At 44.0% G+C, this 22,848-nt stretch overlaps 1 protein-coding gene across 3 annotated transcripts in view; it reads right to left on the bottom strand.

Annotated features, from left to right (window-relative positions):
• RAB1A (RAB1A, member RAS oncogene family) overlaps positions 1–22,276 on the bottom strand; it is a 47,183-nt gene extending 24,907 nt beyond the window's left edge. For 2 of the 3 annotated variants that reach the window (XM_077958309.1, XM_077958308.1), the window contains exon 1: positions 22,063–22,276. In XM_077958309.1, the coding sequence (XP_077814435.1) occupies positions 22,063–22,085 (23 nt within the window). In that variant the 5' untranslated portion in view covers positions 22,086–22,276. 3 annotated transcript variants of the gene reach the window in all.
• Between the last annotated feature and the right edge of the window lie 572 nt (positions 22,277–22,848).

Genomic DNA, 22,848 nt, shown 5'->3' with positions numbered 1-22,848 from the left:
TCTCTACTAAAAAAAAAAAAAATACAAAAATTAGCTCAGTATGGTGCCAGATGTCTGTAATCCTAGCTACTTGGGTGGCTGAGGCAGGAGAATCACTTGGACTCAGGAGGCGGAGGTTGCAGTGAGCCGAGAATGCATCATTGCACTCCAGCCTGGGCAACAGAGCAAGACTCCATCTCAAAAAAAAAAAAAGAAGAAAAAGAAACCTTTGAAGATTTACAATTGTCACCCTCCTAAATTATTCTAGTAAATCCCATCCACTGTTTCCAATTCAGAACTTCCTCTAGCTTTTTGTACTTCTAATCTACTATAACTTCATTATTTTCTACCCTCGAGAAGTTTGAAGTCTGTGTTTCTCCACCCTTATGTTTGACATAGCTATCTGTGGGTGTGGAAGGTAAGCTGGCTTATGCATCTATGTATACAAGGATCTAGCACTGTGCCTTTTACAAAGCATGTGCTAAGAGATCAGGGAACATTTTAGTTTTACATTTTTAATCAGGCCTCTTTCATCATGAGATACAGCTACAGAAAATTTGTGCCATCCATGATTAACATTTTTGGCCAAAATACTAGGTGGAAAAAACGATGAGGGCATGGCATGTTAAAAGGATACAGGAACCGTCCGGGCGTGATGGCTCACGCCTGTAATCCCAGCACTTTGGGAGGCTGAGGCGGGCGGATCATGAGGTCAGGAGATGAGACCATTCTGGCTAACAGGGTGAAACCCCATCTCTACTAAAAATACAAAAAATTAGTCAGGCATGGTGGCAGGCGCCTGTAGAGCCAGCTACTCAGGAGGCTGAGGCAGGAGAATTGCTTGAATCCAGGAGGTGGAGGTTGCAGTGAGCAGAGATGGCACCACTGCACTCCAGCCTGGGCAGCAGAGGAAGACTCCATCTCAAAAAAACAACAAAAACAACAACAAAAAAAGCCAAGCCAGAACAATTTGAGGCACAAAGTAAATAACTATGTATCAGATTATAACTCACAAAATAAATACCCATGAATTCATTACCAGTATAAATGATTAAATAAATAAATGGGAGAGAAGAGACAAGTCTTCCTTATAGGACTTCAATAATACATGCTGAAGAAATGAGAAAAACAGAAAATGACCAGTAGCACTACATTAATAATTGCTGCAATGCTGGGTGTGGTGGCTCACACCTGTAACTCCCACCTACTTGTAAGGCTGAGGTAAAAGGATCACATGAGGCCAGAAGTTCAAGACCAGCCTGAGCAACACAGCAAGACCCCCATCTCTAAAAATACTTTTTTCATCAGTTGGGTGTGGTGGTCTATGCCTGTAGTCCCAGCTACTTGAGAGGCTGAGGCAGAAGAATCACTTGAGCCCAGGAGTTTGAGTGAGCCATGAACTCACTACAGCATTCCAACTTGGGCAACACAGTGAGATCCATCCCTTAAAAAAAAAAAAAAAAATTAAGGAAAAAAGAAAGAAAAAATAATTGCTGCAAGGAAGATTTACTAGATAAATGCTAAGTTAATGGGTAAAACTAAGGGGAAACAGGATATTTGCATGACCTCATCAAAGTATATCCCTCAAAATATTGGCCGGGCATGGTGGCTCACACCTGTAATCCTAGTGCTTTGGGAGGCCAACACGGGTGGATTGCCTGAGCTCAGGAGTTCAAGACCGGCCTGGGCAACACGGTGAAACCCCTTCTCTACTAAAATACAAAAAATTAGCCAGGCTAATGAAACATGCCTATAGTTTCAGCTACTTGGGACACTGAGGCAGGAGAATCACTTGAACCTGGGAAGTGGTGGCTGCAGTGAGCCAAGATCACACCACTTCACTCCAGCCTAGGCAACAGAGCGTGAGGCCGTCTCACAAAAAAAAAAAAGAAAAGAAAAAACATCAGACAAATGCAAACTGACAGACAACTGACTGACATTCTACAAAATACCTATCAGCACTCTTCAAATGTGTCAAGATCACGAAAAAGAAGGAAAGACTGAGAAACTGTCACAGACTGAAGGTGGCTAACATGGCCTAGAACTAAATACAATATGGTATACTGAATTAGATCCTAGAATAGAAAAAGAACATTAGTGAAAAAATTAGAGAAACCAGATTAAGTCTATAGTTTAGTTAACACTGTACCAATATTTATTTCTTAATTTGGATAAAAGTACCATGTATGTAAGATGTTACTATTAGAAGTGGAGTGAAGGGTATACAAGAACTCTACAATTATTTCACAATTTCAGTAAATCTAAATTTAGTTCAAAATAAAAAGGGTTTTAGAAAAGGTTTTAAAAGGTTTTTATAAAGGTTAAAAAATTATGAGGAGGCCGGGCGAGGCTCAGGCCTGTAATCCCAGCACTTTGGGAGGCTCAGGCAGACGGATCACCTGAGGTACGGAGTTCGAGACCAGCCTGGCCAACATAGTGAAACCCTGCCTCTACTAAAAATACAAAATTCGCCAGGTGTGGTGGCAAGCACCTATAGTCTCAGCTACCTCACGAGGCTGAGGCAGGAGAATCACTTGAACCTGGGAGGCAGAGGTTGCAGTGAGCTGAGATCGCACCACTGCACTTTAGCCTGGGCAACAGAACGAGACTCCATCTCAAAAAACAAAACAAAACGAAAAACGACAATCACTTCAAAAAGCTAGCTCATGATATAGATATAATTTTTTTTTCTTTTTGACGGAGTTTTGCTCTTGTTGCCCAGGCTGGAGTACAATAGCAGGATCTCAACTCACTGCAACCCCCGCCCCCCGGGTTCAAGCGATTCTCCTGCCTCAGCCTCCTAGGTAACTGGCATTACAGGCATGTGCCACTACACCCAGCTAATTTTGTATTTTTAGTAGAGATGGGGTTTCTTCATGTTGGTCAGGCTGGTCTCAAACTCTGACCTCAGGTGATCCACTTGCCTCGGCCTCCCAAAGTGCTGGGATTACAGGCATGAGCCACCATGCCCGGTCTTTTTTTTTTTTTTTGAGACGGAGTCTCGCTCTGTCACCCAGGCTGGAGTGCAGTGGCCGGATCTCAGCTCACTGCAAGCTCCGCCTCCCGGGTTCACGCCATTCTCCTGCCTCAGCCTCCCGAGTAGCTGGGACTACAGGCGCCCGCCACCTTGCCCGGCTAGTTTTTTGTATTTTTTAGTAGAGACGGGTTTTCACCGTGTTAACCAGGATGGTCTCGATCTCCTGACCTCGTGATCCGCCCGTCTCGGCCTCCCAAAGTGCTGGGATTACAGGCTTGAGCCACCGCGCCCGGCCCTTTTTTTTTTTTTTTTTTGAGACAGAGTCTTGCTCTGTCGCCTAGGCTGGAATGCAATGGCATGATTTCGGCTCACTGCAACCTCCACCACCCGGGTTCAAGCACTTCTCCTGCCTCAGTCTCCCAAGTAGCTGGGATTACAGGTGTGTGCCACCACGCCTGGCTAATTTTTGTATTTCAGTAGAGATGGGGTTTCACCATGTTGGCCTGGCTGGTCTCAAACTCCTGACCTCAAGTGATCCACCTGCCTCAGCCTCCCAAAGTGCTGGGATTATAGGCATGAGCCACCACGCCCAGCAACTTACAATATTTTTAAACAATATGAGAGACATTTCACATTTTCTCAAGTTAAATCTAATCACAAATTGGGCTGTGTTTGTAAAATAAAGCTGCTTTTGAGGTACAAGTATTTCTATTATCAGTGAAATTCTGCTGAACTGCTTGAATTTTATAATACTATGAGCAGATATTATATTTTAATTTTAAAAGTTCACTCTATGAGAAAGCTAAAAACAGTTAAGGCAAGAATGGCATAGAATAAGCGTGGACAGAAAGAAGTAGGCAGAGAGAAATTAACAGTAGGCTTTAACAACTAGATGGTGGGCATCAAATACAGCAACAAGAGAAAAATTATTTTTGCTATCAGTTTTTCCTATAAATCAACTTTTGGTCTACTGAGATTCCAACAATAAAACAAAAGCAATAAGGTACAGTAAGGATGAGTTTTATTCTATTCAGTTTGCATGAAGTTAAATGACTGATGACAGGTGCAGGCACGGTAGCTTGGGCCTGTTAATTCCAGCACTTAGGGAGGCTGAAGTTGGAGGATCACTTGAGCCCAAGAGTTCGAGACCAGCCGGGGCAACACAGTGAGAAGCTCCAGCTCTTAAAAAAATTTAAGGAAAAAATGATCAATGACAGGATAAGTGAGTTTTTGCTAACATTAGAATCGTCTTTTGCTTAACAGATGGGAAAAAAATTGAACTATATATTCAATTACAAATCAGTAAGAGGGCTCACCCCAGAACCCTTGTTTCAAATTTCAGTTTAGAGTTCTATTTCCATTATTTGTTGGCGTGCAAAAATGGCACTGGTACATATATGTACATTTATGATCTGAATATAGTCTTGATGTCTGCTGATGTATGTACCTATGCCATTTTTGTATGCAAGCACTACCATTTCCTATACCTTTTTAAAAAAAGCCTGGTGCAGTGGTGCACACCTGTAGCCCCAGCTACTTAGGAAGCTGAGAGAGGAGGGTAACTTGAGCCCAGGAATTCCGGGTTGCAGTGAGCTAGGATAGAACCACTGCACTTGCTCTAGCTTAGGCAACAGAGTGAGACCCCATCTCTAAATTAAAAATATAAAAATTAAAAGTCACTATTGTGAAAGCATGGAACAATATTTTTTAAATAAAAAGTTAGAAAAACAGATTTTTGGTTCAAAATTCTATTTAGGTAAAATTCTTTTCTTGCCTACAGTACAAAGTAGAAGATGAATCAGCTTGTTTCCGAATCTAACATGCTACTGGAAATTCTAAAACCTCCAAAATAACACTGTTATGTGAAAGGATTACGGAATTTTTTTTTTTAAGTATAACCTCATTTTTGTTTTTTAAAAAGTCTTTAGAGGAGCTAGGCATGGCTAGCTCATCTCAGCACTCAGAGGCTGGAGCAGGAAGTCTAAACTGCAAGATTATAATGGATTGATGGTTTCTTCTTTATACCTTTTTAACAACCTGCAATAAGCTTGTATGACTTTTATAACCAGGAGAAAAAAAAATGTTATTTGAAAGGAGAAGAAAAGCATTTTATTCAATGACTTAACACCCTTACAAATGTGTTCAGCATATGTCAGCATAGCACACCGATCATAACACAAATTACTTCTAAGTAGGTAGAGTAGGTCAAGGTTGTAAACAGATAGCAATGGCATACTCCCAATACAGCCACAAGTACATGAAGTTAAATTTTGGGTTAAATGAGAATATACTGTTTTCTTCTTTCATGAAATAAAATCTAGATTCTCAGACAAGGTTCACATGTCAATGAACACTTTACAAAAGAAAGCTGTTTGACATTAACCCAACTTTCAATATTCCACCCTTTGGAAACATGCTAAGGAAGAAAAAAAGTCTAACAGCAGAGAACTATAGTGTATAGTTGTATTTGTACAAACAGAAATACAAATTTAAATTTATACAAACAGAAATATAAACTTTATAATATCAGCTGTAAGTACCTTAGAAAAGGCCTATTCTAAAAAGCGCAATGGAAACTATATTTATTCTCTTTCATCTAGAATGGATTCATTTGCATGACAGGAATTCTTATGGTTTGAATGTATCCTCCGAAGTTCCTGTGTTAGACACTTAATCCCCAATACAACAGTGTAAGGATGCAGAGCCTAATGAGAGGTGATTAGGTCACGAGGGCTCCGCCCTCATGAATGGATTAATGCATTCTCTCAAAAGTGGGTTAGCTTTCTCCTGAGTCACTCTGTTATAAAAGTGAGTTCAAGCCCCTTCGTGCTCTCTGTCTTGACATACTCACTTGCCTTTCTACCTTCCACCATATGATAACAGCACAAAGGTCAGAACCATGCTCTTGAAGTTCCCAGCTTCCAGAACCACAGACCAAATACACTTCTACTGTTTATACCCAGTCTGTGCTATTCTGTTACAGCAGCAGAAAACAGACTAAGACAGGAATGTTATTTTATCTTCTTCTAAATGTCTTCTTTGAAAATAGCATAAGACTAAGCTCACATATCAAATTTAAAACAAAATCCTGATACACTGGCCAAATAAAGTTTAAGGGAAAACTATCAAGACAACTAAACTACATACTATTTTAATAACCTTGGGGTATAAAATAATAAAAACTTCAGCTGTAATGATGATGTTTGACATATATGTTTCTTCTTCACTCACTTTAAGTACACTCCACAGAACACAATTCAAAACCGACCTTCAGGTTGAAACACTCCTTGCTGGAGACAAGAGGTAAGAACTTTTAGTTAGTTCATATGCTTCTGTACTGTGAATTTTACAGTGAGCACATATTACTTTTATAATTAAAAAAAAATTAAACAAACATTCGGCTATGGACAAGCAGCCTGTCAGTCAATATAAATGGTCAATATGATCAATTACCAGGAATCTGAGAGGGCAATGGTCTTTCTCCAAATTTAAGGAAATAGTCAAGCAATTAAAAAAAAAGTTTCCATTCAGATGAACCATCTTAAAAAAAATTGTTCCCATAATCAACCACTAAAATTACATGTTTTTATTTGATATTTAGAGACAATAGATTAATTTTCCAGGTTCCAATACAGTTATGTTTAGAACAGTATTCTAAAAATTCAAAGCTGGCCAGGTGCAGTGAGTCACGCCTGTAATCCCAGCATTTTGGGAGGCCGAAGTGGGTGGATCACTTGAGGCCAAGAGTTCAAAACCAGTCTGGCCAACATGGTAAAACCCCATCTCTGCTAAAAATACAAAAATTAGTCGGACGTGGTAGTGGGCGCCTCTAGTCCCAGCTACTAAGGAGGCTGAGGCAGGGAGAACTGCTTGAACCTGTGAGGCGAGGTTGCAGTGAGCCGATATCATGCCACTGCACTCCAACCTGGGCAACAGAGCGAGACTCCGTCTCAAAAAAATAAATAAATAAAATAAAAATAAAAATTCAAAGGTGAAATTCTGAAAGAAATTTTGGTAGTGCCAAAGGAAGCAGCAAGTGACACAAGATGACAAAAGGGTAGACAGTCTTTAATCTGCATACAACAAGTATTTGCTGAAAAACACACCAAGAAGGGTGTGTTCAATGTTCTCTACCTCCTTACCTCTCAAAGTCTGCATGCGTTTGGACCTGAAAGACCTGTACTTAAATTCAGGCTCTACTGCATACTAGCTATAGGATCTTGGTGCAAGTTACTCACTTACCACCATGAGCCTCAATTTCCTCATCTATAAGGTTCAATTAGCACCCACTACCACCCAATTAGGCTTCTTGTCAGGATTATAAATCACGTTTCTGAAACATCTAGCACATACTGTCTGGCACATACAGAAGCACAATAAGTGGCCATGGTTATTTCTCCTTCCTCCTACCAAAACCATGAGGTAACAATACAAATTTCAGAGGTTCAGACAAAAACTTTGAAGCTATTTATCCAAAGCTTCTGTTCAGATTATCGGTGACAAAGGAACACAGGAGTTTACATATATAATCTAAAGTTAAAGTTTAAAAATTGCCTAACAGTTATAAGTACTATGATCATACAAGTCACAACTCCCAAAGCCTAGTAATGCATAAAACAGTAACATGCTCTGAAAGTGTGCCCTGTACTGCAAGAGAAGGCAGCTCTCTGCTTCATTTGCTTTTCATAGAAAGACATCCATGACAGGCCGGGCGCAGTGGCTCACGCCTGTAATCCCAGCACTTTGGGAGGCCGAGGCGGGCGGATCACAAGGTCAGGAGATCGAGACCACAGTGAAACCCCGTCTCTATTAAAAATACAAAAAATTAGCTGGGCGCGGTGGCGGCTGCCTGTAGTCCCAGCTACTCGGGAGGCTGAGGCAGGAGAATGGCATGAACCCAGGAGGCGGAGCTTGCAGTGAGCCGAGATTGCGCCACTGCACTCCAGCCTGGGGCACAGAGCAAGACTCTGTCTCAAAAAAAAAAAAAAAAAAAAAAGAAAGACATCCATGACTTCTAAGGCTCCAAGTTTAAATATATAACAAGACAGAAAAACTGAGAATGGATACAATTAATTTCAACCCAAGATGTGAAGGGTAAAGTTAAAAGCCCATTTATGGCCGGGCGCGGTGGCTCAAGCCTGTAATCCCAGCACTTTGGGAGGCCGAGACGGGCGGATCACGAGTTCAGGAGATCGAGACCATCCTGGCTAACACGGTGAAACCCCGTCTCTACTAAAATACAAAAAAAATTAGCCGGGCGAGGTGGCGGGCGCCTGTACTCCCAGCTACTCGGGAGGCTGAGGCAGGAGAATGGCGTGAACCCGGGAGGCGGGGCTTGCAGTGAGCTGAGATCCGGCCACTGCACTCCAGCCTGGGCAACAGAGCCAGACTCCATCTCAAAAAAAAAAAAAAAAAAAAGCCCATTTATAAATAATACATACCTCACAAACCCTTCTTAAATCCTTCCCCCACCCCCACCCACCACCACCACAAAGACACAGTTTTGCTATGTCACCAAGGCTGAAGTGCAGTGGCGCAATCACAGCCCACGGCAGCCTCCAACTTCTGGGCTCAAGCAACCCTCTTGCCTCGGCCTCTCGAGTAGCTGGGACCACAAGTACACTGACCACACCTGGCTATTTTTTTAGTTTTTTAGTTTTTTTTTGAGACAGGGTCTTCATATGTTGCCCAGGTCTCAAAATCCTGGCCTCAGGCAATCTTCCCACCTCAGACTCCCGAGTGGCTGGGACTACAGGTGCACACCACCACACCTAGCTAATTTTTTAATTTTTTGTAGAGAGGGGATCTTACTAGGTTGCCCAGGCTGATTTGAACTCCTGGCCTCAAGCAATCCTCCTGCCTCAGCCTCCCAAAGTGCTAGGATTACAGGCATGACCCACCACACCAGGCCTCCAATCATGAATTCTTAAAGTAACTGACCACAAAATGTTAGTGCCTAATTACTTGACTAAAATTTTTTTTTTCTTTTTTTTTTTTTGAGATAGGCTGTCACTATGTCACCTAGGCTAGAGCGCAATGGTGCAATCTCGGCTCACTGCAACCTCCACCTCCCAGGCTCAAGCAATCCTCCTATTTCAGCCTCCCAAGTAGCTGGGACCATAGGCGCATGCCACCATGCCCAGCTAGTTTTTTTTTCTTTTTGGTAGAGACGAGGTTTTACCATGTTGCCCAGGTTGGTCTCAAACTCCTGAGCTCAAGCGATTTACCCACCTCAACCTCTGAAAGTGCTAAGATTACAGGAGTGAGCCACCACAACCAGTCTAAAATGTTAAATTCTTAGAAGTAACCACACGTGGTAAAGCAGAAAGAGCCTACTTGTACTGTGACATCCAAGCCTTTGAGTTAAAATTCCAATTCAGCTGCTTACTTTGAATGCCATTGGGCAAGTCATTTAACTCTTCTCTGCCTCTGTTTCCTTGTTTGTAAAACTAGGACATTTTCTTCACAGGATTATTGTGACGGTTAAGGGAAATAATGTACACATAAACTTTCCAGCTGGTTTTGTAAAACTAGGACATTTTCTTCACAGGATTATTGTGATGGTTAAGGGAAATAATGTACACACATAAACTTTCTGGCTGATGGGAACCCAGTTCTGCTGACCCCACTCAGACAAACATCTAGTGTTCTGGAGTCCTTTGGGAGCTCTGTTCCTCTCCAGTTGAATCAACATAACTAAAACTTTCTGTTAACAGAAATTATAGGCCCCTTCCCCAAATCTTTCACACTATTTTGCCACGCTGTTTCGTAAACATATCACAATATTTAACTTGTATTAATCGTTATATTGATTATGTTTGTTTGAACATGAGTCATTTTCTTAACTAATTTGTAAGCCCCTGGAGCACAGTCCACGTTTTATTTTTTTTTTGGAGACGGAGTCTTGCTCTGTCACCCAGGCTGGAGTGCAGTGGCACGATCTTGGCTCACTACAAGCTCCGCCTCCCAGGTTCTCGCCATTCTCCTGCCTCAGCCTCCCGAGTAGCTGGGACTACAGGTGCCTGCCACCATGCCTGGCTAATTTTTTGTATTTTTTAGTAGAGACGGGGTTTCACTGTGTTAGCCAGGATGGTCTGGATCTCCTAACCTCGTGATCCGCCCACCTTGGCCTCCCAAAGTGCTGGGATTACAGGCCCGGCCACAGTCCATGTTTTGTAATTTAAAACAAGCAACAACAAAAGTTTTTAAAAAACAGGAAAAAAAAAACTCAACTCTTAGTATACTCTGATGATAGAAAAGGGCTATTTTCCTTTTTTGTTTGTTTTTTTTTTTGAGACGGTTTTTTGCTCTGTCGCCTAGGCTGGAGTGCAGTGGCACAATCTCGGCTCACTGCAACCCTTGCCTTCAGGGTTCAAGCAATTCTCCTGCCTCAGCCTCCTGAGTAGGTGGGACTACAGGCACGTGCCGCCACACCCAGCTGATGTTTTGTATTCTAGTACAGACAGGGTTTCACCGTGTTTCCCAGGATGGTCTCGAACTCCTGAGCTCAGGTGATCCATCCGCCTCGGCCTCCCAAAGTGCTGGGACTAGAGGCGTGAGCCCCCCGCCCAGCCAAAAGGGCTATATTCTTTACCAAGTCTTCCTCCAAGATAAAATTCTCCATGTGTGTACCTTTGTATGTATGTATAGACAACCACAACTTTTGAGACGGAGTCTCGCCCAGGCTGGAGTGCAGTGGCGCAATCTCGGCTCGCTGCAAGCTCTGCCTCCCAGGTTCATGCTACTCTCCTGCCTCAGCCTCCCAAGCAGCTGGGACTATAGGCGCCCGCCACCACGCCCAGCTAATTTTTTGTATTTTTAGTAGAGATGGGGTTTCACCATGTTGGCCAGGATGGTCTCGATCTCCTGACCTCATGATCCGCCCGCCTCGGCCTCCCAGAGTGCTGGGATTACAGGCGTGAGCCACCGCGCCCGGCCTGGGTTTGTTTTTTAATAACAAATTTTTAATGTAGAAAAGGCCAGGTACAGTGGCTCATGCCTGTAATCCCAGCATGTTGGAAGGTCAAAGAGGGAAGATCGCTTGAGCTCAGGAATTCAAAACCAGCCTGATCAACATGTGAAACTCAGTCTCTACAAAAAGAAAAAGAAAAAAAACAAAAAACAAAAACTGCCAGGTATGGGCATGTGCCTGTAGTCCTAATTACTCCAGAGGCTGAGATGGGAGGATCACCAGAGCCTGGGAAGTTGAGGCTGCAGTAAGCCGTGATCTCACCACTGTACTCCAGCCTAGGTGACAGGGTTAGACCCTGTCTCAAAAATAAAAAGTTCTTGACGTCTTGTGTGGTGGCTCACACCTATAATCCCAGCACTTTGAGAGGCCGAGGCAGGCAGATCACCTGAGGTCAGGAGCTAGAGACCAGCGTGGTCAACTGGCGAAACCCCATCTCTACTAAAAATACACAAAATTAGCCGGACATGGTGGTAGGCGCCTGTAATCCCAGCTACTCAGGAGGCTGAGGCAGGAGAAACACTTGAACCTGGGAGGCAGAGGTTACAATGATCCGAAATCGAGCCCCACTACACTCCAGCCTGGGTGACAGAGCTAGATTCTGTCTCAAAAAAACAAAAACAAAAACAAAAAGCCTATCAGAATGAATCAAATCATATACAAACTAGCACCCAGAACCTGACCAAATACAAAGAAAAGTGTGATTCACTGCTTAAATTAAATTAGAACACTTGTGTTAGTAGAGAATAAGGTCAACCTGGCACAGTGGTTCACAACTGTAATCTCAGCACTTTGGGAGGCTAAGGTAGGAGGATTGCTTGAGCCGAGACAAGCCTGGGTAACATGGAGAGAGCCTGTCTCTCTAAAAAAAAAAAAAAATTAGTTAATTAAAAAATAAAAATAAAAGAGTAAGTTAGCTCAGCTCAAAAGAGCCTGGTGAAAATGCCTAATTTGGAGTTCAGATTTCACTAGCTTTAGCAAGTAATGAATCCAACTGCTCTTCATCAGGATAGATGCTAACCACCAATCTACACATAAAGCACTACATAATTATCCACATTATATATTTCACAAAATTGTTTCAAATGGCCTTTTATAAATGTAGCTATTTGACTATTTTTATAAATTTCATCTAACCCACTTTAAGACTAACATCTTTTTTTTTTTGAGACGGAGTCTCGCTCTGTCGCCCAGGTTGGAGTGCAGTGGCCGGATCTCAGCTCACGGCAAGCTCCGCCTCCGGGGTTTACGCCATTTTCCTGCTTCAGCCTCCCGAGTAGCTGGGACTACAGGCGCCCGCCACCACGCCTGGCCAGTTTTTTTGTATTTTTTTAGTAGAGACAGGGTTTCACCATGTTAGCCAGGATGGTCTCGATCTCCTGACCTCATGATCCCCCCGTCTCAGCCTCCCAAAGTGCTGGGATTACAGGCTTGAGCCACCGCGCCCGGCCAAGACTAACATCTTAAACTCCACATTTTAAAACTCAAATTAGGCCGGGAACAGTGGCTCATGCCTGTAATCCCAGAACTTTGGGAGGCCGACGTGGAAGGATCACGAGGTCAGAAGTTTGAGACCAGCCTGACCAACAAGGTGAAACTCCATCTTTACTGTAAATACAAAAATTAGCTGGGCGTGGTGGCGCAGCCTGTAATCCCAGCTACTTTGGAGGCTGAGGCAGGAGAATCGCTTGAACCTGGGAGGTGGAGGTTGCAGTGAGCCAAGATCGCGCCACTGCACTCCAGCCTGGGCAACAAAGCGAGACCTTGTCTCAAAAAAAAAAAAAAAAAAACTCAAATTAGTTTGGGATACCAGATTTAAAGCTAAGCTTTGTCACTCTCACATTTTCACATTTTAATACTGATAATGACAGTTAACATTCTCTTTTCTGTTTTCAATCTCCTAAATCAAGTATTCTTAATCTGAGGTTCATGAACAGACTTGGTGTGAACCGCCTATAACTTTATGCAAAATGTTATGAGTATACAGACACAAAGGGAGCAGATGCATTAAATGTAATGTGGGTATGGCTACACGGCCATAAATGGTTTAAATATAACTGTCCCAAATCAAGATACTAGAAAATATCTATACACAGAGTAGAAAGGACAAAGAGTAATTCCACTTAAGTACTATTGTTATACAAAGGAAATACATTCAGAGAAATTAAATTCATCATTGTTCTTGGAAAACATGAATTAAATAATTCATTGAGTTTCACTGTTGAAGATCACTAGTTCGAGGTGCAGACTGTACAAAATGCCCTATGTAAAGACCACAGATGGCCGAGTGAGGCAGGTCACACCTGTAATCCCAACACTTTGAGAGGCGCAGGTGGGAGGATCACTTGAGTCCAGGTGTTCGAGACCAGGATAGGCAACATACTGACATATCATCGCTTAAAAAAAAATTAGACAGGCATGGTGCCAGCTACTCAGGAGGCTGGCAGAGAAGGATCACTAGAGTCCAGGAGGTTGAGACTGCAGTGAGCCATGACTGTGCTACCACACTCCAGTCTGGGAGACAGAGATAGACCCTGTCTCGGGGGGAAAAAAAAAATAGCCAAGTGGATGGCACGGAGAGTAAGTGCTAAATAGTACCCAGTATTATTAAAAAGTGATGTTTCCAAAAGAATGGTCCCTCTTGTGAATAAAGGCATGCATATGTAACACTACTTGTCCTAATTAGATAATCTACAAGCATAGAACACAGTAAACTTAACTGCAACCTATCACAACCTTGGATTTAATAAAGCAGTGTAGGATGTTCCAGTCAGCTGAGCCAACCTGTCACAAAAGGACCAAGGAAAACTTTATTTCCTACTTCTTGCGTACCCTATTTCTCACATGTTTCAGTCAGTCAACAAACTAACAACAGTTCTCTGGCTCCTCAGGACCATTTTTTCCCCCTAATATCATTCCACCATTACCCTATTTATAATCTGCAACACTCCCAGGGTGGTTCCAAAGAAAGGCCAAGACCTAAATTTTCTTCCCTAAATTACATTCCAGATATCAAAGCAGTAATCTCAGCTCCACCTTCTATAGGGAAACAAAGGAATAATCTAATTGCTCCCCTCTCCCTCTAAAGGGAGGGGGGAGTCTGGGCATTTTGCCTAATTCTCAAAGGAAAATTCCAAAATGTAGTGCCGACAAAGTGGTAAAAAGCTGATAAGCAGCTGAACATAGTGGCTCACGCCTGTAATCCTAGAACTTTGGGGGACCAAGGCAGGCAGATCACCTGAGGTCAGGAGTTGGAGACCAGCCTGGCCAACATGGTGAAACCTCATCTCTACTAATACAAAAATTAGGTGGCCGCGGTAGTGGGTGCCTGTAGTCCCGGCTACTCAGGAGGCTGAAGCAGGAGAAATGCTTGAACCTGGGAGGTAGAGGTTGCAAATGAGCCAAGATCATGCCACCTGCACTCCAGCCTGGGTGACACAGCGAGACTGTCTCAAAAAAAAAAAAAAGCTGGTAAGCTACGCATTTAAAATACCTCATGCACTGGCACACTACACCCATTTTCAGTTTTTCTTCATCTTAAGACACTCAGCCAAGCATGGGGCTCATGTCTATAATCCCAGCATTTTGGGCAGCTGAGGCAGGTGGATCTCTTGAGACCAGGAATTTGAGACCAGCCTGGGACAACATACTGAAATCCCGTCTCTACAAAAAAAAAAAAAATAGCCAGGTGTGGTGGCATGCGCTTGTAGTCTCAGCTACTCAGGAGGCTGAGGTGGGAGGATCACTGAAACCTGGCTAGGAGTTGGAGGCTGTAGTAAGCTATATGCATCACTGCACTGTAGCCTGGGTGACAAAGTCAGACCCTGTATCTCAAAAAACAGACACTCAGGCCAGGCGCGGTGGCTCACGCCTGGAATCTCAGCACTTTGGGAGGCCGAGGTGGGCAGATCACGAGGTTAGGAGATTGAGACCATCCTGGCTAACACGGTGAAACCCTGTCTCTAGCAAAAAATGCAAAACTTTAGTCAGGCGTGGCGGCAGGCACCTGTAGTCCCAGCTAATCGGGAGGCTGAGGCAGGAGAATGTTGTAAACCCAGGAGGCAGAGTTGCAATGAGCCAAGGCCGTGCCACTGCACTCCAGCCTGGGCAACAGAACAAGACTCCGTCTCAAAAAAAAAAAAAAAAGAAAGCTATTCTTTACTATCCAAAATAAAACTTAACTATTGCAACTACAAACAGTGAAACCATCACATAGGTATAGTCAAAACTATCCAGGAGAGAAAACACACACACATACACAACACACAGTCAACAGATTGCTATGGAATGTGAATACAGCAGGAGGTTAGCACATACGTAAATTATTAAGATTGCTTCCAGAATTAAAAAGACCAAGATATCTGAGAAATAAAATTACTCAGAAAGCAAAATTCCCTTTAAAAGCCAAGTAGCAGCCGGGCGCGTGGCTCACACCAGTAATCCCAGTACTTTGGCTGAGGTGGGCGGGTCACGAGGTCAGAAGTTTGAGACCAGCCTGGCCAACATAGTGAAATCCCGTCTCTACTAAAACTACAAAAATTAGCCAGGTGTGGTGGCACGCACCTGTACTCCCAGCTATTCGGGAGGCTGAGGCGGGAGAATCACTTAAACCTGGAGGGCGGAGGTTGCAGTGAGCCGAGATCGTGCCAACAGACTCCAGCGACAAAGTGAGACTCTGTCTCAAAAAGAAAAAAAAAGAAGCCAAGTAGAGAACTGGCAAGGGAAGATTTGATTTTGAAGCACTTCCATCTTTAAGACAACGTAAAAAATAAAATAAAATAAAATATTTGATGGTTAAAAACTGTCCAACATCCCTTAATTTGATGAAAACGGGAAATGTTTATCTTTTATTTTTTATTTTTTTGAGACAGAATCTCACTCTGTCACCCAGGCTGGAGTGCAGTGGCCAATCTCGGCTCACGGCAACCTCCTCCTACCGGATTCAAGCGATTCTCTTGTCTCAGCCTCCCGAGTAGCTTGGGACTACAAGCGCACACCACCGCGCCTAGCTAATTTGGTGTTTTTAGTAGAGGCAGGGTTTCACCACGTTGGCCAGGCTGGTCTAGAACTGACCTCAAGTGATCCGCCTGCCTCGGCCTCCCAAAGTGCTATTACAGGTGTGAGCCACCTCACCCAGCCGAAAGGGGGAAATTTTTAAATGCAAAATTTCAGGCTGGGCATGGTGACCCACCCAGTGCTTCGGAAGGATCGCTTGAGGCCAGGAGTTTGAGACCAGCCTGCACAACATAGGAGGCCCAGTCGCTACAAAAAAATTTTTAACATGAAATTTCAGTTCTTATCTTCATTTATTTTATTTTATTTTGAGACAGAGTCTTGCTCTGTTGCCCAGGCTAGAGTGCAGTGGCGTGATCTCAGCTCACTGCAACCTCCGCCTCCAGGGTTCAAGAGATTCTCCTGCCTCAGCTTCCCAAGCAGCTGGGACTACACGAAGGCACAACCACACCCAGCTAATTTTTCTATGTTTAGTAGAGACGGGGTTTTGCCATGTTGGCCAGGCTGGTCTCAAACTCTTGACTTCAGATTTTGCCATGTTGGCCAGGTAGGTCTCAAACTCCTGACCTCAGGTGATCCACCGCCTGGGCCTCCCAAAGTACTGTGATTATAGGCATGAGCCACTGTGCCGGGCCTCAGTTCTTATCTTTAAATGATCCTACAAGATCATCTCATCATCTTATTCACACAAAATTCTCAATATATATATTTTTAAAGGTTCTATACAACTACTGAAAAATTACCGAAGAATTACAGATGTTGATATTCTACAGACATTAAAAAATCATATTCTGGACAATAAGAATACTAGTTATCTTTCTTCTATAAACTTTTCTGAGTTTTTCAAACCACCACCAAAAGTCACAAAGGCAACCTGATTTCACTTTCAAACACTTAAGTTTTTAAAAACATTATTTGAAACACAATGCAAGAAAAAAAAAAGGTCAAATGTTTCTTGAGTCTAACATGAAAGGAGAGCAAAGTCTGAAAGACTGATAACATTTTGAGATTCTGGAGCCATGATATACTTAAGGGGATGGGGACTAAAAATAAAGTAATCGAACTTTTTCTGCATTAAAGAATTATAGTTGATCCAAGGAGACTACTATATTTCTTCCTACTATAGTTAGCTGGTATACTGAAGACAGGTACACACGCTTTATTCTTAACACATTCCTTAAAGACGAAGCAATCAAAATTATTTTCTTGACACCAAAAAAATCCACTAAAAGCCAGTGGATTATGGAAAATGTTATAAGAATAATCATGGGAATAATGTTAAGTATTTCTTTCTTTTTTTTTTTTTTTTTTTTTTTTTTGAGAAGGAATCTCACTCTGTCTCCCAGGCTGGAGTGCAGTGGCATGATCTCAACTCACTGCAGCCTCCACCTCCCAGGTTCAAGCGATTCTCCTGCCTCAGGTTCCCGAGTAGCTGGGATTACAGGCGTGCACCACCACACCAGGTTAACTTTTTTATTTTTAATAGAGGCAGTGTCTCACCATGACCAGGCTGGTCATGAACTCCTGACCTCAAATGATCCACCCACCTCGGCCTCCCAAAGTGCTGAGATTACAGGTGTGAGCCACTGCTCCTGGCCATGTTAAGCATTTCTTAATGTGCTGAAATAATCACTGCCTGCTTCAAAACGTAGCTCAAAAAAAATCCCTATTTTTCTTCAGATCCTCAAAAAAAAAAGCTTTGACGGCCCTTTCTATCTACTTTTTTAACTGTTCAGATTATACTTTCAATTGCTTTTTTTTTTTTTTGAGACAAGTCTTGCTCTGTTGCTCAGGCTGGAGTGCAATGGTGTAATCTCGGCTCACAGGAACCTCTACCTCCCAGGTTCAAGAGATTCTCCTGCCTCAGCCTCCCAAGTAGCTGGGATTACAGGCACCCGCCGCCACACCCAAATAATTTTTTGTATTTTTAGTAGAGATGGGGTTTTGCCATATTGGCCAGGCTGGTCTTGAACTCCTGACCTCAGGTGATCCACCTGCCTCGGCCTAACCAACATCTCTTTAGTAGAGATGGCTAGGTACTCTATACAAAAATTAACTGGTTATGGTGGCACATGCCTGTAATCCCAGCTAATCGGGAGACCAAGGCAGGAGAATCGCTTAAACCCGGGAGGCAGAGATTGCAGTGAGCCGAGATTGCACCATTGCACTCCAGCCTGGGCAACAGAGTGAGACTCCATCTCAAAACAAACAAAAAGAAAAGAAAACAGAAAAAACAAACAAAAAAAAAGGCCAGGCGCAGTGGCTCAGGCCTGTAATCCCAAAACTTTGGGAGGCCAAGGCCTGGACAACAGAGCAAGACTCCATCTCAAAAAAAAAAAAAAAAAAAGTAATACAGCTACCAACCCTTATGTAAACCAATATAAATCTAAAAATTCTGTTGCTTCAGAATCTTTGTCAAGATTCCATTTTCACTACCAAATTTAGCAGTACCCATAACACAGATTATAAATTTCTAAAAGAAACAATATAAATTAGTAATGATAAACCAAAGTAAGTTAAGGAACATCTGGAGTAGATTTGTAAACATTAGCTAATATACTATTGTTAAGTTACTAAGATAACATACTGGAAGCAGGAAAAGCATCCACCCATTAAAGTTTTAATTGAAGAGAAAGCCTAAGACTTTGGAGTTTGGAACAAGATGTTAAAAACGAATGAACTTGTACTTTAGTGATAAACAAAGAAAGAACTTTTCTTTCTTTCCTTTATTTTCCAGATTTTCTCTAATTACTTTTACAAAGATAACAAGCTCCATTAAAACAAAAAGCAACCGCTAAAGTCAGATAGCTGAAAATCTGATTGCTCACTGCCCTTGTGACCTCCCCTAATAAAATATCCCTCACTTCCTCTCACCCTCCTAAGTAATTTTCACTAACACTTTTGCAAAGGTTTTCCCAAATTCCTGTATTATTTTACTAGACAGTCTAGAATACAAAGATAGTAGGCCAGATACTCATGTATTTGATTCCAGAAAAAAATATAAAAACTGTTTCTGGGTTTGATCCCGTTGAGGTCAGTCTTCAAAAGAAAGGATGATTTGACACCGTATTTACTTATTAATTACTGTCATTGCCATTTATGAGCCATTCCTCCTCCTCCTCCTCCTTGAAAATTCCTCCTCACTCCCTCTGTTCCTCCAAATCTAATTGCTGACAATTCCCTTTCAGGTCTCTTTTCTTTTTTTTTTTTTTTTTGGAGACGGAGTCTCGCTCTGTCGCCCAGGCCGGAGTGCAGTGGCCAGATCGCAGCTCACTGCAAGCTCCGCCTCCCGGGTTCACGCCATTCTCCTGCCTCAGCCTCCCGAGTAGCTGGGACCACAGGCGCCGCCACCTCGCCCGGCTAATTTTTTGTGTTTTTAGTAGAGACGGGGTTTCGCCGTGTTAGCCAGGATGGTCTCGATCTCCTGACCTTGTGATCCGCCCGTCTCAGCCTCCCAAAGTGCTGGGATTACAGGCTTGAGCCACCGCGCCCGGCCATCTCTTTTCTATAAAGTCTTTCAAAACCCAGATAGCCAATCACAACCCACCATCCCCCTGAAATCCTGCTGCTCTCATCCATGCCATACATCTGGAATTTGCTATATCTACTGGTATTCGACATGTATAAAACCTATTTCTGCCGGGCGCGGTGGCTCACGCCTGTAATCCCAACACTTTGGGAAGCTGAGGCGGGCGGATCACCTCGGGAGTTTGAGACCAGCCTGACCAACATGGAGAAACCCCGTCTCTACTAAAAATACAAAATTTGCCGGGCGTGGTGGCACATGCCTGTAATCCCAGCTACTCAGGAAGCTGAGGCAGGAGAATCACTTGAACCCAGGAGGCGGAGGTGCCGATGAGACAAGATTTGCGCCATTGCACTCCAGCCTGGGCAACAAGATTGAAACTCCCTCTCAAAAAAAAAAAATTATTTTTTTTTTCTTTTTTTTTTCTTTGAGACGGAGTCTTGCTCTGTCGCCCAGGCTGGAGTGCAGTGGCCCGATCTTGGCCCACTGCAAGCTCCGCCTTCTGGGTTCACGCCATTCTCCTGCCTCAGACTGAGTAGCTGGAGCTACAGGCGCCCACCACCACGCCCGGCTAATTTTTTTGTATTTTTAGTAGAGGCGGGGTTTCACCGTGTTAGCCAGGATGGTCTCGATCTCCTGACCTCGGGATCCGCCCGCCTTGGCCTCCCAAAGTGCTGGGATTACTGACCTAAGCCACGGCGCCCGGCCTATATCTAAACTTCTTAAATGCAAGGATTATATTTCTAAATCCTAGTACTAATAGAATGCCTTTCATGAAAATGATGCATACAACCTGAAGAATGCTCATACAGTTTTCCAAATTCTTTTATATACATTTGAATTTCACCACTACCCTGACAGGAATAATGACTCCAATTATCCTATTTTACAAAAAGGGAAAAAAATTCAGAGGCTAAGTAACTTGTCAAAGTTCTCAACTAATCTTGAAGATTTATTTATAGTAATAAACATACATATATATAGCAAATTCAGAAAATTTCCTGAACAGTAGAGGTCTATAAACCTCGATAAAGCAGTAAATCCATGTTCTTTATTGTTACCAAGAAAACTACTAAATGAAGAACCTCAAGTTCAACTCCATTCAACTGTGCAAAACCAACTTTGTCCTTGGAGCCCTTGAAAAAAAAAATTTGTTTTAAACTGTCAACACAGCAAATGTCACTACAACAACACTATCCTTAACTTCTAAAGCATGAAATTCTAATAAAATACTATGGTTTCTGTATAGTGCAAGAGATTTCAGCATCAAGCCACAGTATTACAAAACTTGAAGAAAGCATTTTGCAAGAGCCATGTGACACACATATGACAGTCAGCTAAACTGGTGAGTGGACCTTTTAGGGGGAAATGTTTAGCAGTAATTGACCAAAGCAGCAAATAAACTCAACTTTTACAACAAATACTGATTTTCCCCCATCCCTCAAAGGCCTTTGACACTGAAAAGGAATACCAATTCGGTCTCTTACAATTATTTATTACTTTACATACATGTAAACTGTAGAGGAAATTTTTAAATGGCCACTGAGGAGAGTCCAACAAACTCTACCCAAAGGAAGTGAACACCAGTTCCCAGGAAAGGTGCCAGGTGTGTCACATCTGCTGTGGTGACTTCTTGAGTAAGCAAGAAAAAGAAATGCATTAACTTTTCATGACACGTCATGGAACCTCATTCCCTATCTGCAAGCATCCAAGCAGGTAATCTAAAACTACATACAGATCTATCATAGGTCCCATTCGTTTCTCTTTCAACTTGACAGCAAGCTTCCTTTAATCTGCGAGTATCAGAAACACACTCCTTGGCTTTAGTTGTTTTTTTGGGTTTTTTTTCCCTTGACCTACAGAAGACAAAATGACTTAGGTGTCCTCTTTAAAAAAAAAAAAAAAAAAAAAAAAAAAAAAAAAAAAACTCACAAATGCCCAGGTTTTTAGGAGGGCAATGGACCCGGCGAGCTCTTAAAGAACTCGTTCAAGGCACAACTCAAAAAGAGAACTAAAAAATGTTCAGTTGCTTCTCCCTATCTACTCATTCCCCTCAATCCCACGCAGTCCCGAAAAGCATCCATATTACCTGAAACCTGGCGGGGAGGATGGAAGAAGAGAGAGCCAACAAGCTCAGGATTTACAAGTAAAGCTGGTTTCCACCCCGAGGATCCTGACAGCTCCGCAGAGTGCGGGCGCAGGGTCTGCCAGTGCCCTCTAGAAGGGTTCTCCCACCCCATCCCCTCCTCTTAGAAACAAGTCCTCCTTCAAAAGTCACTGCCTCCGAGACAAGCTACCTCTTCACACCGCCTCAGGCCCCTGGGCAGACTTCCTAAGCACCCGCCCCGCAGTCAGGCCCTCCAACCGGACCCGGTCCAGGCCCGGGCGGCTCACCCCTCCGACCCGACCCCTCCCCCGCCCGGCCGCCCCTCCGCGTCAGACAATGGGGCCCGACTCCCGGCCGCCAGCCTCTCCTGACCCATCACCCTCGCCTCACCCCAGCCGATGCCCCGACTTCCGCCCCAACCCTCCTCGCCCCCTTTAAAATCCCCCAAGCTGGCCCACGGACCCAGCCGACCGGTGCTCTCCTGAACTCACTATTCGGGATTCATGCTGGACATGTCACTGCAGCTGCCGCCGCCGCCACCGCCGCCCTTGCTGCCGCAGCCGCTGCCTTGACTCTCCGCGCCACGGGTAATCGAAAGAAAGGAATGAGATAGGCTGTTCCGGGAGAGCAAACGTCTTCCCCTACTCTGTCCCCTAGAACACAATCAGCAGCCGCCGCCACTCAGCTATCGCTTCCACCCAAAATGGCCGCCGGCGAACCAGGAAATAGGGAAGCCTTAGACCGAGGGGCCTTTACACAGCCCAGAGGGCGGCCGCACCGCCTGGCATGCCGGGAAAGGGAGTCGCGAGTGCAGCTACGCGAGCTGAGGATAGACAGTGAGGCGCTGAGGCCAGGACTCAGCTTCCCGCCAAGCGCCGCGCCTCTGGGGCATGCGTACTTGAAGGGTTGTCGTCCGCCCCATTCCCCACTCCCTCACCTCCCCACCCTCCGCCCCTCCCTGTTCCCCTCCCCTCTGACTCGCTGGCTAGGACTTCGCTCGGACTCCCCCTGGCGGATTGGCTAAGACCGAGCGGCCCTGGTGATGTCATCAGTGAGACGTGGCAGCCGGGCGAGTCAGCGCCCCACGGAGGAGGGGGCGGAGAGGGGCGGAGGGTGGTGCAGGCGGCCGACGGAGGCTGGGGGTCGCGGGAGGCAAAGGACCGGAGGGAGTGGTCAAACTGAGGGACTGCCGGCGTGCGGGAGCGGAGAGGGGGTCGGGGGACACGCGTGTCGGCTCCTGCCTCCCATGCGACTTTTGCTGACCTGACCAGCTTGAG

The sequence above is a fragment of the Macaca mulatta genome, chromosome 13 (assembly GCF_049350105.2).
Source record: "Macaca mulatta isolate MMU2019108-1 chromosome 13, T2T-MMU8v2.0, whole genome shotgun sequence".
In the NCBI taxonomy this organism is placed as follows: Eukaryota; Metazoa; Chordata; class Mammalia; order Primates; family Cercopithecidae; genus Macaca; species Macaca mulatta.
The sequence above is the reverse complement of the archived record's forward strand: the minus strand, read 5'-3'. Positions and strand labels throughout refer to the sequence as shown.